This window comes from Parasteatoda tepidariorum, chromosome 7 (assembly GCF_982258835.1).
Source record: "Parasteatoda tepidariorum strain Cologne lab strain chromosome 7, Ptep-v5.0, whole genome shotgun sequence".
Taxonomy (NCBI): Eukaryota; Metazoa; Arthropoda; class Arachnida; order Araneae; family Theridiidae; genus Parasteatoda; species Parasteatoda tepidariorum.
In genome coordinates, this window is record NC_141761.1 from 1,982,436 (window position 1) to 2,001,803 (window position 19,368).

At 28.0% G+C, this 19,368-nt stretch overlaps 1 protein-coding gene across 8 annotated transcripts in view; it reads right to left on the reverse strand.

Annotated features, from left to right (window-relative positions):
* The window catches only part of LOC107444683 (phosphatidylinositol 4-phosphate 5-kinase type-1 alpha), a 78,418-nt gene that overhangs the window by 39,156 nt on the left and 19,894 nt on the right, over positions 1-19,368 (reverse strand). For all 8 annotated transcript variants that reach the window (XR_015435027.1, XM_087167011.1, XM_087167014.1 and 5 more), the window contains 5 exons: positions 14,915-15,097; positions 13,193-13,323; positions 11,613-11,943; positions 6,597-6,681; positions 3,918-4,072 (listed from right to left, as the gene is read on the reverse strand). Coding sequence is in view for 7 of the 8 variants with exons in the window: in XM_087167011.1 (XP_087023137.1) it covers positions 3,918-4,072; positions 6,597-6,681; positions 11,613-11,943; positions 13,193-13,323; positions 14,915-15,097 (885 nt within the window). In the remaining variant the exon portion in view is untranslated. The remainder of the gene's footprint in view (positions 1-3,917; positions 4,073-6,596; positions 6,682-11,612; positions 11,944-13,192; positions 13,324-14,914; positions 15,098-19,368) is intronic.

The window sequence follows — 19,368 nt, forward strand, 5'->3', positions numbered from 1 at the left end:
AACTATTATACTCTTCATCTTCATATTTATAGATTTTAAACTTAAAAAACAGAGTAAAGAAAGAGTTGAAACAATAAAATAGTTGAAAAAAACACAAAAGCTAAAAAAAAATTTTTCTGCAGAATTATATTCTAAAGATATTTTTCTTGTTCATCAGAAAGGAAAGAAATACTCCTGATTTTTCTGTTCATTTCGGAATTAAAAAAATTCGCCAATAACTGGCTTGATTCAACTAGAATTTTAAATTGATAAAATTTAAAAAAAATAATAATAATAAAAATTCTTAAATCACAGAAGAGAGTTTAAAGGATAATTCGCTCTAGATATGATATTTTTTCGTTCATTTTTTGAAAGAACACCATAATTTTTAAAGAACATGATAAAATTATTTTATACTCAAATAAAATATGACTGAGTGGTGATTTTGTTAGAAATTCAGATGTTTGGAACAGGATGAAATTGGGGAGAGGGAGATTCCATTTTAAAAATTAGATTTTTCAGAGACCTAAATCCAGGACTTTCCATGATTTTTTTAAAAAAATAGCAAAAATCATAACCTGAAAAATTTTGTTCAATACCGAAATTCAGGACTTTCCAGGTGCGCAGATATCCATTTTTTAAACAAAACTAAGAAACAAAATTCTCAGTATTTTAGTACCAAATTGTAAAGAAAAAAAAAAGAAATTTTCTTTCATTTTTCCTGTTATTTCAGGAGATTTGTAAATTCCCTGTATTTTCCAGATTTTCCCTGTGGAGTGGTAACCCTGTTGTTTGAAAGAAATCTATTTTTTAAAACACACTGGGAGAAACTGCAAAAACGGAAGAGACTAAAAATTACAAAATATAATTGTTTAATGATAACTATTTAATGAATAGTTCAAATGAAGGCAAATAAAATTTTATATAGAATAAAGAAGTAAAATTTCTTATATTTAATTTTTTAAAAATGAAATGATTCTTTTCTATTTATTTTAGTTCTAAACAGAGCTTTACAATCTATATAACCTCTTATTATAATTTATTTCAAAACTACTTCCACATTGATTTTTTTAAATTATTTTTTTATACAAAGTTATTAAGACACACAAATTTCATACTTAAGTTTGAATTGCATTCAATTCACAGCAATTTTATCTTAAATCCATGTTGTATAATCATTTTTTTACAGTTACTTATAATTTTTAAGTCTTTTCAATAAGGTTTAAAAGCATCTGATATTATAAATATATTATTAAGACATTAAAATTTTGTGATTGAATAATCACTTTCTGACACACACTATACGCAATACGTTTTTTTTTTTTTTTTTTTTTTTTTTTTGCCCTTTCAATGTTGGTTTTCAAATTTTAATATATTTATTATGATACATGAATTTTCGTTTTAAATATTTTTGTTTTTGACAATTTGTTAACAATTTATTCAAAATCTATTACTGGTGAGCTTTTTTCTATTGGTATAATTGGAAAACCCTTTTTATCTTGAGCATTCTATTAAAGAATAAGAAGACTACTTAGAAGATTGCTTGAAACTTTTTAAATTTTTAAGATATTCAAATCTACTTTTTTTTTTATAAGTTGCCAAATACTACTCACTACAAAATGGAGAGAAAAAAAAGAATTTTTTAAATTTTTTTTCGTCATCTGATAAGTATTTGCATTGTCAGATTAATATTTTTAAGGTTATCTGAAACGAGGCATTTTGTTTATTGCTATGCTTTTAAAGCGGATATTTATAAAGCTAAATAATTTAAAATTAATGGTAATTTAAGTAAAAAATCAATGGAAAAATAGGTAATAGGTACTAATTGAAACAAGCAATGTACTAAAAAGTTTAATTGGTGGAGAAAATATACTTATTCGCTACAGGATAATGTAAAAAGCCGCCATAATATTATTGACATCAATAATGTGCAGTTTTATAAAAGATTTTTCACAGCCCCTCGAAGATATAAGTACAGGAGAAAGCAGCTTGTATATGGTAAATTTTCATTATCATGAGAATTTTGAGAAACAGCATTATGCCAGATAATACTGAATAATGCAGTAAGCCTTTATTTCGCTAAAAATGTGCTTTGATTAATCTAATAACGTCAATTCATGGCGAAGGACAGCAAATAATCTATATATATAATAAAATAAAGAATTTCTGCTTATGTCCACCTGACTGATTGTAAACCAGATTAAGGGTATACAGTAAGCTCTAAGAATGTGAGATTCAAAATGAATCTAAATGTGTAAAATTGTAAACACAGAATAAGAATCCTGATTTACAATTCATTAATTATATTTTAAACACAGTGACAGTTAAAAAAATTGGAATTTTCTCGCTCATTTAGCGGAAACCAGTGCTTTAAAATGAGTTATAGACCATTCAGTTTTTCAAATATTTTAAAGATATCATCAGTTACGTTTGCTATGTTATGTTATAATAAAATAAAATAAAGTAATAAAAAAAAGATGTTATTTGCACATTCTGTTATACTTTATTATTATTTTTTTGCTATGCAAGATTATCTGAATGATTAACATAATTGTGGTAGCATATGCAAACTAAATCACCAAATTAATATTTCCATGGTAATTTGACACCATCGTGTTTATTTTAGTTATGCTTTTAAAACTTGTTTTTATAGAACTCGAATAATTAAAAATCATCGGTAATTGAAATAAATTTTTTAAAAAAAGTTTTGTACCGAAAAACAAAATTAATGGAGAAATGGAACTATTTCATTATGGGGTGGTACCATAAAAAGTCACCATACTGTTGTTGACACCAACGATGCATAATTTCGGTAATGATAGAGGATTAAGAAAATTGACAATGAAAAATATTCGTAATTTATACGAGATAATAAAAATACAATCCTAGTAAATTTCTTAATAAAAAATAGGAATAGACAATGTGTAGTATAATCCATCCGTTATGCATTCTATCATTTGAAAGTTTACTGAGGCACCAAAACCAAAAAAATAATTGAGGCACAAAACCTGTAAAATTTGGTTTCTTGTCAAACAAGGGAACTCTTGCATAAGAAATGTGAACGCATAGTAAAAGCAAAGGCCACAAGTTTCACGGTAGTCAAACTAAACTCCCTGACATTTCTAGATTTTCAATAAAAATTCCCTGATTTTTCAGTCAATTTCCAAACACCCTTACTTTTCTAGGTAGCGTAGCAACACTGTTTCTGTATTTTATGAAATCTTATTTTATAATTATATAATCTGTTAAAACAACATCATAAAATCTTTATTAACAACGCTGAATTAACAAACTAAGCATATACTACCAACTAACATATACACTGCTAAAAAAAAAACATTAAATCCACGATTAAAAATAGAATGCAAATTTTGTAAATCCCTCAAACTTAAACATATAGATTTTAAAATTTTCCATACAACTAAATATGAAAATAAACATAATTTCTAAACGAGTTTCTTACTTTTTAATACTACATTAAATTTAATTTGTTTATATTTAAGCTACTCCTTTAAAACTTATTGCTGAACAATTGTATTGATCATTTTTAGTTCCTACTATTAGGTTGTTAAAAAAGTTTCGCAACGCCCTTCCAGAAAGATCTCGTTTATAGCAATAGCGAATCAAAGCCCGACGTTCAGTTTCATCCAAAGTCATTTAGAGCTTATTGATGAAAGTTTACACTAAGAACACCGAAAAACAACAACACAAAATGAAAATTCTTAAAGTTGAAATGTTCACAAGAGTTGCAGAACATTTTTAACAAACTAATATTTTCTCCAGTTTCTTACAGTCTTATTTTTGTAACCTGAAAGAAACATATTTCCTTCTGAGGTAACACTGGCCCAAGATTTAATTATTTCTGTGCATTTTTACTAATATTAATAGGACTTCATTAACCATTCAAATGGGAGGAGGTAAAAAAAGGAAAAAATTACTCTGCAATCTCTTTGCATTGTCTTGATCAATGCATTGTAGGTGTCATGTTCAAGTAAAATTCCTTCATTATGGTGATCTATGAAGTCCAAATCTTTAAATGTTGGAGAGGATTTTTTACGCTCCGTTTTATTTGCTTTCCGCTTGTAGGTACTCCCTAGAAAACAAATTTAAATATATATATATATTGATTGTTAACAAAATAAAAGACATTCTAAGTAATTACTCTCAAGCTATCATAATTACTCTCAGCTTTTACTTTCTTTTTCCTTCAAAATTTCAATTTTCAAAATTGCTACAATTTGCATTAAAATTGTTTGAAATTGAAGATATCTTTTTTTAATTTATTACTTACATTCTAAAAACATTTAGAAGACTAGATAATGACTAAAATGACAAGAAAAGAAAACAGTGATAATTTCAATTCCTTCAAATAAGGTGGGTTTTTTTCCCCCATCACTTAGATATTATGATATTGGATTTTTAAATCTCGCAAATAGGAATCGTTATGTGGGATTTTTAAATCACGTGAATAATAATCTCAATGCATAACTTTCAAAACAGGTAAATACGAAGAATTAATCCCTGAAGAGTGGAAAACCAGCATGACCTGTACGATACATAAGAAAGGAGATATGCTGGATTGCTCAAACTACAGAGGAATTATCCTGCTCTGTACAAGTTATAAAGTATTTTCTAACATCCTTTTCAAAAGACTCTCCCCACTTGTCGACAATATAATTGGAGATTATCAGACTGGATTCAGGAAGGGGCGATCCACCTCAGAGCAAATTTTTAACATAGAATTTGGTATTGACACGCACCATCTGTTTATTGATTTTAAAACAGCTTATGATAGTATTAACTGAAAAACTCTAATATCAGTCTTAAGAGAATTTAATATACCGGAGAAACTAGTGAAGCTGATTAGCTTGACACTAAGTGAAACCAAAATCATGGTCAAGATACATAATTGTCTTTCCCATCCAATAGAAATTAAAAATGGTATTCGACAGGGAGATGCCTTGGCATGTCTCCTCTTTAATCTAGTATTAGAAGAAAAAAAAGTAAGGGACTCAAACATCAACATCAACATCCGAGGAAATATCTTCAACAAATCAGTTCAAATATTGGCTTTTGCTGATGATTTAGATATTATCGCTAGAACGCAGACAGCTCTAACACAATCCTTTTTATGTCAGGAGAAGGAAGCCATTAAGATGGGATTAAGAATCAATGAAAATAAAACTAAATATATGCCCTGCACAAAAGCTGGCTATGAAGAAACACAGTTTGAAATTGGAGCATACAAATTCGAAGCCGTTGATAGCTTTACCTATTTGTGTTCTAAGATGAACAACAAAAATGACACTGCACAAGAAATACACACGAGAATCACGATGGCCAATAAGTGTTTTTATGGTCTCAAAAAATATAAGTCAAGCCTAATAAAAAGAAAAACAAAAGTGTTACTCTATAAATATCTTATACGATCAGTGCTCACATACGCATATGAGACCTGGACAATGACCCGTGGAGATGAAAATATGATAGCTAGATTTGAGAGAAAAATATTGCGAAGCATTTTTGGTGGAATAAGTAAAAACGGTACCTGGTTTAGAAGATCAAACACGGAACTTTACAAAGCATGTAAAGAATCTGATGTCATTCAATTTATCAAAATTCAAAGGATTAAATGGGCAGGCCACATTGTGAGAATGGAGGATAGCAGGACAACCAAAAAAGTCTTCAGTGCCAGGCCAGCAAGTACAAGAAAAAAAGGACGACCAAACCTAAGATTTTTAGACTGCCTTGAAAAGGACCTACAAGTTTTAAAGATAATAAACTGGAGAGCCTTGGCTTAGGGAAGAATGTCTTGGCATGGGCTTGTTGAGAAGGCCAGGGTCCACCCTGGGCTGTCGTGCCAATGAGAAGAGAAATACGAAGATCTATGATATTGAAATCGCAAAAAAGATTCCAGAGATTCAAAATGGCGAGAATTCGCCAAACCAAAAGAATCGAATTGGCGGAAGAATCGCATGTATGTAAACATCTTGTTAAATGGATTTAGCATAAGTCTTAAAATTTTGTATAATCAAGTTTTTGATTCGCTATCGTCAATGATATTCAAACAAAATATCAAACATATTATCAAACAAAATATATATTCAAACAAAAAAGAGAAATCCTTCGGATGAGGTTCGTTTAAAAGCAGTCATATATTTTTTGTTGGTACCAGACATGTATTTACAAGAAAAAGATTTTTAAAAAATAAGGTCTCATATCTGCCAACTTTTACAATCTTTAAAAAAAATTTCCTGGTGGTAGTAAAATTAATAAAGTGATATTGTAGACAATTACTTAATTCACATTTCAGCACGATTTAAAACACAATAAACAGTCAAGTCTTTGTATATTTGAATGTTAATGGTAGTTTAAATATTAAATCAATTCATTAAAAAGGAATCGAGCATGAATGCACAAATTTTGCTACCAAAGCAAACATAGATTCTTCTGCAAGAAGCAGAAAGTAGCAGATAAGAAGTCTTTAAAGAGTGACAGAAAACTTTTAAAAAAAATGACATGTATGTATATCACATAAATAATATATGTATTAGTACCAAATAATTCTTCATCTTAAATAATTACAGTAATTATTAAATGTTAAATTCACAAATTACCTTTCAGATCATATTTTTCATGCAGTTTGATACAGGAAGGCAATAAATTATTCATCACAACTAAACGGATATTTTTACCTCCACACTGGAAAACAAAATAAAGAAATAAGAGTTAAGTTTAAAGAAAATTGTCTGAAATATTACAACAAAAAACTGTTTTAGTCATTCAAATTACTTTCGGGTAACATTTTTGACTTTATTTTCTCATGTTTTGTAGAGACATTAAATGAAAGTGAGGTCAATAGAAAAAAAGTTTAAAATATTTATATTCCTATTCCATTGTATGTTCCAACTTTTTGTAGACAAAAGTAAGAGAATTTTTGTTTGGGAACGTAAAAAATGCCTTGTGTTGTATAATATTGATTCAGAAATATTTTTGACTTGAAAAGTCAACATATTTTGTTATTGTATAATGTCTGAAATACAAAAATGCTATTTAATGGTTATTCATGAACGATTGATGTACAAACATTTAGCGTACAGCTTACAAAGATAAAATTATTTGGCCTTGTGCCACTTTTAAAGTTATTTTCAGCATTTCAGAAATGTTGATACTAAGTGAAAATTTATAATAATGATAGTAAATCGAAACTCAATTATTCAACAATTTACAATCAAACTATAATTACATAGCTACATGGGATGCACATGGGATGTAAAGGATTACATTGGAATATCCAGAAATTTGGAACAAATAATGAAATAACTGCCCAACAAGAAACTAAGTGTATACAAAACTTTTAATATAAAGCAATAACACATTTAGGGCTATGAGAAATAGGTGCATGGTAATTACAGGAGTTAGCCTAGGTTTTTTTTAAAAGGTACCTATTTTATGAAAATTTAGACATAATTTGAGAAAATTAAAAATTATATTAAAAAATCAACACAAAAATATGGTAAAATATGGAAAATATTTTAAAAAATTGTTTCCACAAATAAAAATCATTGACGGCTGGTAAATTTCTATATATATTTGTCTCATATGTTCAAAAACAATTATGCTATTGTAAAATTTTGGGCTTAAGATTGTATCCAAATTTAAAAATCCATAAAAATCATTGTCCATGGTCAAATTTCAACTTGAATTTAATAAAAACATACATTTAAGAGCACTAGCATTAAAAGTTTTTTTCATTATGAGAACATTTTCAAGTGGATACATATTCGTAGAGCTCTTTTTCCTCAGAAAAGCAATCCACGGAAGGGTTCCATTGCAAATCAAAATGCGTAATTAATTCCTGGTTTATCATTTTTACAGAAATACAACAACAAATTTTAAGTAGTGGAAGGGGGGAAGAGAATTTCAGAACTTGCTTTTTTAAAAGTATTTTGCAAAACTACAGTTTTTCCTTAAGTTGAATCTGTAAAGGTACTGCTAAATGGTAGTAAATTTGTCCTAGACAAATCCCTGAATTCTCTTCCAAGAGTTAATATAAAAGGATAATTATAATATTAATAATAAAAAATACATGGTTTAAAGGGTTTATATTAAGAGAATACTTTTAATATTTATTAGCATGAGAAAAATGTTTCTATTTAAGTTTAAGAATTTATATATAAAAGCTGAATACTCGTTCCTCTTGCAGGATTAAAAAAAAAAAGAAGTAAATATTAATCAAAACTTAAGAAATCAAGGGCAAAACTGAAAGACATTTCTAAAATAATTCTAATTTAATTTCTAACTACTACTTGTTACTGTTGCATCCTCAGGGTAACATTACATTATTAGATTAAGAAAAACACCTCTTCAGAAGTTTAGCTCATCAAATATTAAAACTCAGGTTAATCATTTGACATGACTTGCAAATAACTTACGATAAGCAAAATTTACAACCATTAAGTAACAAGGTTGGGGATTTTTGAAAATGTTCAAAACACTTCTTTGTAAAAAAAAAAAAAAACATCTTAGGAGATGTATTTTTATTTTATTTAAACTAAAAATTTTTAAAAGTTAAAAAGAAATTTGATTTAAAAAAAAAAAAAGAAAAAAAAAAGACTAAGATTATTGCTATTTTTCGACCAGAATTTCATATATCCTAAGCAAAATAATGACATTTTAAAGCAACATACACCCAATAACGGAATTTATACAGGATGAATGAGCAGCACTATCAATTGCAGGGTTACCACAGAAAATGAACAAAAAAGTTGTTCTTAGTAGCATGAAAATAGTTGCCGAAATAAGAACAAAAATTTTTTTCAGTAATATTACTAAAATTTCATTAAATGAGCTGTCATATACCGTGAAAACTAATTAGTCAAGTGGATGGCAAATATGATAATTTTTATATAATCATTAGCACTCGAACACTAAATTCTTATATGAAAAAAGTCTAAAAATTAAATACTTTTCCATAGAAAAAACATACTTTTCCGAAACAAACTTCCCCCACTATCAATAATTGGTTTAGCAAATATCTACATATCGATACACATTTTGGGAGAAGCGATTATTCAAATTCTAAATTCACGCATCGTTATATCATATGAAAAATTGGGTTTTTAAAATTCTGCAGAATTTCGTAGCAATATACGTTGAAACGGCTATCGAGAAACAAAATAGACTTGCAATGGAAACTGTGCAACTTGAGTGCATTAAAAAAGTGATGACTCAAATTTGCAATTTAACATTTTTTATTTTTTAAGAAAAAAAGATTCATTGTGTTCAGGAGCTCCCACATGTGGCAGGTTGTCAACACAATTTATGATAAAAATCATCGCTGGAGGAAAGAAAAGTCTCCCAATAGTCTCCTTTTCCTGAAAATAGTAGCTTTTTCTAATAGTAGAAAAAGTTGCTATAGTCGGGCCGGAAATAGTTGCAAATAGTCACATTTCAGTAGACGGTGGCAACACTGCAGTTGCTCTTCGATTACACATCAATATATCATGTGAAGTTATCCAGGAGTATTGTAAAAATATCGACACTCTCCCTGACTGGATATTAATAATATAATATTTATGGTACAATTTTTTTTTAAATATATTTTTAGTATTTTATAAGTGCAAATTTCAATTTTTAGTTTCATCACAAATCAAGACTGTATCCCAAATTTTAATAATTTATATTTCCCAGCAAAGAAAACTTTACTGAATCTACTGTCTGCTGTTCGATATACCTTTTTAAAAAAAATAGTTTTTTTTTTTTAAATTTTTTACGGGTACAAACACTGTTTTTAACAAAGCAATTTTCTCTGTTAGTTAAGCTTTATAGTATGCGAGTTAATTCTTTTAAATTTCAGAAACTGTTGGTCTTAAATAAATTAGTTTCAGAGGGACATGTTTAAACAGTGTCCCTATAAAGAAAAAAAATACATGGTTTCACTTTTAAAAATACTAATTCTATGACATAAACTGCCATTCACATTGATCCTTCATATTATCTGACATAATGAATAAAAAAAAATGCAAAAAAACTCAGCTGTTGAATTTACAGAACAGTAATTAACAAACACTAGTGTCATACAATAAAAGGCAACTACTTGGAATTGAATTCACGGGAAATGCAGAATTATTAAGTAAAACAAATCTCTATTTTTAATGTCTTGATTAAAAACTATTACAATTGATACTTATAAAAAATTAATGATAAAGTGAAGAAAAAAAATATAATGGTTGTAGTCTATAAAAATTACTAAAAATAAACTTCAATTAATGCTGAGCCATAATAAAAAAAATACTCAAAAGTAAAAAACACAATCACTGTTAAGATATTATCTTGTTTTTATTTCTAAAAACAAATCTTAACACTGAAAATCTCAGTTTTTTGTTTTACCACATAATTTGAAAGAGATGGCACAATTGAAAAAAAATTATTAGAAATGCTTTCAAAAAATGCAAAATATACAAAATTTGCAATTAAAATATGCAAAATTTTGAAAAAAAGGTTTTAAAAAATATGTATTCTTAGGGGAAAAAAGACAATAAAAAAGAGAAAAAAATTACAGAAAAACTATTCAAATTGCAGCCCAATGATAAAAACAAAACTCAGAAGTGGAAAAACTCATTTAAAAAGTGGCAATAAAAGAAAAAATGTCTATCAGAAACACTCTTAAAAAAGCAGACATATAAAAAGTCTATGAAAATAATAATTGAACCATGAGTAAAATGACACAACATTGTTCCACGAGTCCTATTACCCCAATTTTGTTGTGGGTTAAATAAAATTTAAAATAAAAAAATATTTGTTTTTAGATCTTATATAATAATTGAAAATGAGAAAAAGATTTTTTTTAAAAAAAATTGAGAAATCTTACTTTTAATTCTTTATTTTTAGCAGCCAAACTTTTTAATTAGAAACTGCAGGTCTAATAATGAATAGTGTCAAATGTACTGCCAGTGATTGGACGTCAGATATTTGTGTAGCTACTGTAATACAAAACCTCACACTTCAAATTAGTGTTATGAAAATCTACCGTATTAAAGAATTTCTTATCAGAGCAAGAGATATACAGACAGGGTGCGTAGCCAGATTTTTTAACAAAAAATAAGTACTTTTTAAGCATTCAAAAATTATTTTTAATCACCCCTCCCCCCAAATCATAATTAGGATCTGTGCAGTAACAAAAATTATATTTTTTTTATCATTTAAGGTTCGTAATTTATAAACATAAAATCAATATAACTCAAAAACTTTACATAATCATGATAAAGTAACTAGTTTATGATAAATATAGCAGAGAAAAATGTGAAAAATCGTGCATTTTTTGCATTTGCAATTTAATACAACAACCGTCATGGCAAAGAGAAAATCTTTTTTTATAAGATAGAAAAATCAAGCCCTTTTCTCAAACTCTGAATATAAAAAGCACCTGTAAGGACTTTTAAAAAACTTAAATCAAAAATAAGCACTTTTTAAAAACACTGTGCACCTAACTGTTAATATAAAGCCTCACATGTCAAAGGAATGTTATGAAAATCTACCATATTAAGTAATTTCTTATCAGAGCAAGTTACAAACAGAAAAACTACTTAGGTACAAAAAAGGTAAAATATTTCCTAATTTTACAGATATACCTGGTAACAGTAAAGTCCGAAAAACTTTGGAAGTAAAGTTCTGGGGTTCTGATTTAGATTCATGTAGTAACCTGGCAGAAGTTTTTGTAAAAACTCAGCCTCTCCCTTTTGTACAGTTTTTATTATGAATTCATCATCATCGGTGACGTAAAAAATGCTTCCACTGGCGCCAGGGTTGTTTAATTCACGCATGGGATGATTGCAGAGGGAGAGTAAAAAGTCGTCAGGAGCAATCCCAAACAGATCTCGGAAATAGCGGAATGCGAGGGGAGCGTAGGTTTTGAACTTGAATTCAGAGAAGCTGTGAGCAGGTGTGACACTAGATCCATCCCTATAACAGAAGATGAAAATAATCATTATCAAAATAATAATAATACTAAACTAAACGACAGCCCATAGAGGGCCAAGGCCTACTGTGCCCATCTCAGTTTTCTTGACCTTGGGCTTAGGGGTGCAGGAGCAGATGTTCCGGTCAGGTGGTCAGCCGAACACGGAACCCCCAGTGTTTAGTTCCCAAGCATGCTTGGAACTCATCAATCGACCCACTGAAGGGATGAAAGCCTGAGTCAACCTTGCCCGGCCCGAGGATTGAACCAGGGACATGTGGCACAACATTGTGAAGCGCTACCGCTCAGCCGCCGGGCGTCAAAATAATAATAATAGAATAGTAATAACAATAGAATAATAATAATACAATAGAAAAGAATAATAGTATCTAAATTACAGTTTCAAAGACTTAGAAATTCCAATTTGTAAAAGGGGAAATATGGATGTAATATTCAGGAAAATGACTAAAAAACATAAACCAGGGCTCTTCTTTAATGAATTTCTTAAGTAATTAAAATAAATTATTCTTCCAATACTTTTCATAAAAGAGTATAGTAAAACATAATGATGTAAAAAGATTGCTAAAATATTATATCGTTTTATTAATATATTGTTTTATTAATATATTATATCATTTTATTAATAATTTTTTTTTTCAAAGTATAAGTGTAGATTGACAGTCTAAAACACTATTAAACTTTCTATATAAATCATGATTAAAGAGAATAAAATCACGATTTATAAAGAAAGCTTATAAATCAAGATTTATAAACTTTAGAAATTCATGCAAATATTCAATATGCTTGCGTAAGTTTAATAATTGAATTTCTTATAAAGTTTAGAAAGTCGGGAATTTTGCCAAATCAGAAGAATCTTGTGCTTGCATATTAAAAACTTTATAAATAAATATATTGAATACTAAATTTACAAATAAAATAGTATAATCATTATTATAATCAAATAGAGTTAAGAATGAACAACAAAGCCGACTATTGTATAGTTTGTCTAAAGTAAGAACTCCCCCAGTCATTGGACTTGTGGTGGTTACTATGGTGACAAATTTTAACTATTTCAAGTAGGTGTGTGGGGTCACTGTTTAGGACAGATTTTGGCTTAGGTTGGAGAGATAAAGGTAATTATTTTCGTCGCTCTATAGCGTTAACCCGCTGAGTGAAGTAAAGCTATCCTTTCTTCTTACCATGGCAGTGAGGCGGGGGGAGTTCTTACTGAAAAAGTAAAAATGATATACTAACGGAGGGAAGCTGACAGTTTCAACAATTGTGAAATCCATCATAAGTAGATCACGCTCAGGCTTTGAGGCCAATGACCCAATTGCATGGCCAATGCCCAGTTGTATACTCTGCATTATAACTGATGTGCCTATCTATATTAAGGAAAGAAAAAGAATTCAATGAGAATAATGCAATTGCATACAAAATTAACAAAAAATTAAAACAGAGGTCTGTCTGGTTTTTTTTTTTTTTTTTTTTGAGAGGTACCTATTTTGTGAAAATCAAAAATTATATTAAAAAATCAACACGAAAATATGGTAAAGTAAGAAAACATTTTCAAAAATTGTCACGATAAATAAAAATCATACATTTATTAATCATATTATGACTCATAAATTTCTATTTATTTTTATTCTATTTCAAAAATAATTTCGCTATTGTAAACTTCTAGGCTTAAAATTGTATCCAAATTTAAAAATCCATAAAAATCATTGTCCATAGTTAAATTTCAACTTGAATTTAATAAAAATATGCATTTAACAGTAAAATTTATTTTCATTATGATAAAATTTTTGTTAGGTCAAACAGAAAAAAGTTTCACAGAGAACAAAAAATTTTTCATCAAAAAATAAAGGTTTGTTAAAATAAATTTTCAATAGTGTTTAGGATAATATTCCAATGTTTAGAATAATGCTCAGAATTTTGACTTCCTGTGTAGTTTATACAGGGAGAGCCTCGGTATTTCATTATAAAAAAACTCAAAAAAAAAAAAAGAAGCTCGGTTTGATATGGCATAAGCGACCAGTTAGACTTATCACATTGCATTATCTGACCAAACGTGAGCTATTTTTTTGTAAAAGATAGCTGACAGAAAAGCTCCTCTTTTTCATAAATTGCAACGAGCACGGGTTTGCATGAGGACTTGCTTTTTTAAAAGCAATTTGTGAAACTACCGTTTTTCCTCAGGTTGAATTTGTGAAGGTATCGCTAAAAAGGTAGTAAATTTACCCTGCACAGACCCCTACAAAATGTCAGTTTATTTTGACTCTTAGGTAGAACTAACAAGATGGATGAAAACTAAAAAGTTTACATCTTTTACACTTTTTAAATTTCTTTAACAGCTAGAACTAATTGGCATAGAGAGCTAAATCTAGTATCGTTTATTTCATTTTTGAATGGCTTTGAATAAAACACGTCACACGGCTAAATTAATATTAAAAATATATATATTTTTGTTTAATTTAAAAATATGTAGTGGTATGGTGCACTTAATATTATTTATTTAAATCAAATTTTGCACTATACTCCATGGCTGTTAGATAAATAAATACTATAAGGAATTTCTCTTGGCTTGATAGAATTTGATTGATTGTAAAAGAAGTTCAGATCTTTCTCCTTTTTTTGCGAGGCCAGTTTTTTTGTCTGATATCTGACTGTCTGATGTTTTCAGATTGGAGCAGATATAAAACAGCTTAACTCATAATTCATGTTCCATTATTTGTAGTAGATAACTTCAAAAAAATAAAATCATTTTCTAGTATGCTTAAATACTCATGCAAAAACAGTATATAGAGATTGAAATATAGTTATAAAATAATTACAATGCATAATATCTTGAAGTAGCACTACTTTTGTAAAAATCAATTGCGTCTTAAAGTTTTATAAATCTCTTTTTTTTCTTTATTGCTATACTCTAAACCCAATAAAAACAAATGAATGGACCATTGAAGAAAATATACTTACTTTTTTAAATGTTATTTCTCCCTCTTCGTTCACTCTACGATGACCAATTTTACGTTCCTTATATCTCTGGCGATACAGCATTTTGTCAGGAGTAATGGGTGGAGCGCTAACAGGTGTCTTGGGTCCTCCTCTTTCTGATTCAGTCATTCCCTGCGATGATGCCATCTCTTGAGCAGAATTCATCTATAATTACATTCAACAATTAATAATAATGCCAGTAAATAAAGGTTCACAAATGTGACTTATTCATAAAGCCCACTTATTAATATTAAACAAAATATAAAGAAGAAAAAAGTTGGTATATCTATGTCATTCATAAAAACAAAAATTTTCGCCTCCTTGAGCAATTATAAAAAACATATCGTCAATCGGCTGTTTGGATTGGTTATTTTTCGAAGATCGGAAATAACTATTTACTGAGATGTGTACCATGTTTCCCGATGTATCGTTAACATTGATGTCTACATGTGCGATGTTGAACATTGTACCCGACAGGGTTGGCAAGATTTTGCCGCAGGTGGAAAAAACCATGGTAAATACCGGTAAAAACCGTCCTGGCAAAAACAGGTTTTTGCCAAGCAAAGTGGCAAAAACCTATATTTTTCAAGATGAGAGGACAAAAACACATTTTTGATACAAAATTATTCCTAAAATTGAAATATATACTATGAATATAAATAATTACAAAAAAATTAACAAAACTATTATTCCATAATTAAATGATAATGTAATAATATATCATTTTAGTAGTTTAAAACATTATTGATTCGAAAATTTGATTATTCTCTTTTTTCCAGTGAAATGAACTTATTTTAAATTAATAAAAATATAATTTAAAGCATAAAATATCTATCAACATGTGTAGTTAATTATTGTACAAATAATAATTTTTTATATCAAATAATAGTATTATACAAATAATAATATTTATTTGTAAAAAAAACATTTATTTTAGGATTCCAAAATGAAAAGAGATCAAAAACTTTCAATCTTTTAAAAATTATTACCCTTAGGTATATTAATTATTAATATGTTAAAAATAATTTTTTCATGTAATGTATCAAAATCATTATTCCTTATGATTGATTTAAATTTGTTTCAAGTATTTTGTAATAATATTTAATCAGCAATTTAGATAATATGGTTTTTGCCGGTTTTTACCAGGTTTTTGCCACTGTCCTGGCAAAAACTCCAACCCTGGTACCCGATAGTACATTGATGATTTCAATCTCAATTATGGCATAGATGTCTGCTAGTTCACGCAAAGAGAATTTCCAACCGAAGGTATATGCACTATACTAGTTTTAACTGCTGTAAAAACTTGGAGAAGAAACAAAGGAACAGCTGAACACACTTAAATAATGCTATAGTAGTAAATGAAATAGTTTAGTAAAGTTGGAATATCATCCTTCAATATCCCGATTACGCTTTGATTGGTCACTATTTTTTAAAAGACACAAATAAGAAAGAAAATTCCCTGTTTGTACAGAAAATCTCAAAATTCAATGCATTTTCTGTGTTACAGCGGTGATTGTGAGCCCAACTCGAAAATCCTGAAAATTTCTAGAATAAAATCGTTAATGGCCCATTTCAAAAATTTTATGTCTTTATAAATTTAAATCCTTGATATTTTCAAAACATGAAAAACATCATTAAATTATATGCAGCGTAATTTAAATGAATAATTATGCATAAGTTTACTTTTACCTCTAATCACATTTATTATTCTACCAGAAAAAAAATATTTACAAATGAAAGAGTTGCCAAGCATAAATTCTAGTTCTAATATTTCTAAATAAAATCTACAAGAATTTTTATACACAAATGTGATCGATGATTTCATGAAACTTCCAGACCTAGGATTTCTGGAAACTTTTAATGACCCATTTCAAAAATTTTATGTCTTTATACATTTAAATCCTTGATATTTTCAAAACATGAAATTCTAATTAAATTATATGCAGCGTAATTTAAATGAATAATTATGCATAAGTTTACTTTTACCTCAAATCACATTTATTATTCTACCAGAAAAAAAATATTTACAAATGAAAGAGTTACCAAGCATAAATTCTAGTTCTAATATTTCTAAATAAAATCTACAAGAATTTTTATACACAAATGTGATCGATGATTTCATGAAACTTCCAGACCTAGGATTTCTGGAAACTTTCGGATCGCGGTTAGCGAAAAATTCGAATTTTTTCCAAAGCACAACCATCTCTGCTGTCATTTCAGGTGATTTTTAAATTTCCTGTATTTTTCAGGTTTTCCCTGTGGAGTGGCAAACCTGATGTATGATGACAAGACCTTTCCACCAAAAATTACAGTACACAACAATTTTGAAGAATTTTAAAACAAGTTTTGTAAATCTACAAGAGAAGAAATTAAGAGAAAATAGTGCGACCTTTTGTTTGCATACAAAAAATATCGATGCAAGACAGATAAACAGTCTAGTCTTTGTGCATAAAAAATCATTAAATTTTGGCTCTACAGTGAACCATAAAGTAAAAAGATCTATTGATGAAAACAAGGGTAATTGTGAATCCAACAAAAAAATCCTGAAAAGTTTGAGTAAAATCATCAATGACGCATTTCAAAAAATTAGTTTTTATAAATTTAAGTCATTGATATTTTTGAATCATGTAATTCCAAATAAATTATATGCAGTTTAATTTAAAGGAATAATAATGTATAAGTTATCTCCAATCACATTTATTATTGGACCAGAAAAAATATTTACAAATGAAAAATATGCAAAGTATAAATTCAAGTTCTAATATTTTTAAATAAAATATACAAGAATTTTTATACATAAATGTAATCAATGATTTCCTGAAACTTCTGGGCTTTGGATTTCCAGAAACTTCCGTATTGTGATAAGCAAAAAATACAGTAGGGTGACCTGGGGTAATTCCTGATCAAAAAACGCAAACATCTATTTTGTGAAAAAACTATTCAAAATAGAATTTTAATATTTACTGGAAGTTTGAGGCTATATGAGATGAGTCCAATGCCACCTTCTTTTTGTTTGAAAATCTAATTAGAATTTAAAAGATTTAAAATTTTTAGTGATCAGGAATTACCAATGGTCTTGATCATTTCTGGGGTAATTCCTGATCACTTCTGGGGTAATTACTGATCACCAGTTTCTATTGTAAAGGGGCTGTTTAAAAATAATTATATAATGGTAATTAACAAATAAGACATCAAGATCAAACAAATAAACCAAAAAGATATGCTTAAGCAGCTAATAAAATGATTTATTTCAAAGCAAGAAGAACGATTAACACTTTAAATTTTCAAAAATCTTTGCATCCTGCCATACATTTTAGGCAATCAGCCAACTCATTCTCATGTTCTTCTGAAATATAAGAGAGTTCCCACATGGGTTACTTTTGCTGGATTTTTTAACTTCTTTAAGGGAAAGTGTAAAGCTAAGTAAGGTATGTCAACAGCTCTGGCAGCAGCTCTCACAATGAAATTTTCATTTTCAATCATTAAAAGAAATTCACTAATTTTGTTTTCTAGAAGCTTAGTATTCTTTTTAGCAGGGTTGGGTTTTTGACGTCAAAAAGTGGTTTTTGACATGACAAGGGTATAATACTGGTTTAAACTGTCCCAACAGTTGCCATGCATTATATTGAAATTTAATTATACTATAGGTAATCAGCAGGTTTTAAAATATTTAATTAAAATTAAGGTAAAATAACAGATTTAAAATCTCAGAAATTTATATTCAAATGCATGTGCAGAAAAATATTGCACAAAAATTGTTTAAATATTTTATATTTAAAAAAAAAAAAAAAAATTTTTTTTGATACTTAAGAAAATTAAAAGTTTATTACTATGCATTTTTGACATATAAGGAACATATAACTAATATTTATAAGGAACTTACAAGTTATGTTGTATAAATACAAACTTGATACAAGTGTATAAAAAATTTTTTTTAATGTTTTACCAAATATCTTTATTATCCAGTATGTTAATTTGAATTTAAAAGTAGTTATATTCATGAATAATGATAAATATAATTCATATTGTTTATTATATTTATTTATAATTATTACACTTATCATTTTAAAAAAATTTTTATCTCTTAATTTTTTTTTCTCCACTTGCATTAAGAATACAAATAATGCATATCTTGAAAGCAAGAAGTAATTATTCAACAGCTGAATATTTAGATATTCAACAAAACTATATCGTATTCAGCAAAATGAAATTCACAAGTATTTGGATAAACTAAATTTTCAGCATAGTAAATGAATAGGCTGAATATACTGTAAATCGACACTAACTACTCTGTGTATTTAACAGAAAGCACTTAAATTTGTATTGTCTTATGTTAAAAAGATTATTAAGAAGATTTAAAAGAATATTAAAAGATTTTTCTTTAAAAGAAGATGTCTAATGTACAAAACTGCTAATGTTTATCTTTAAAAATGTCT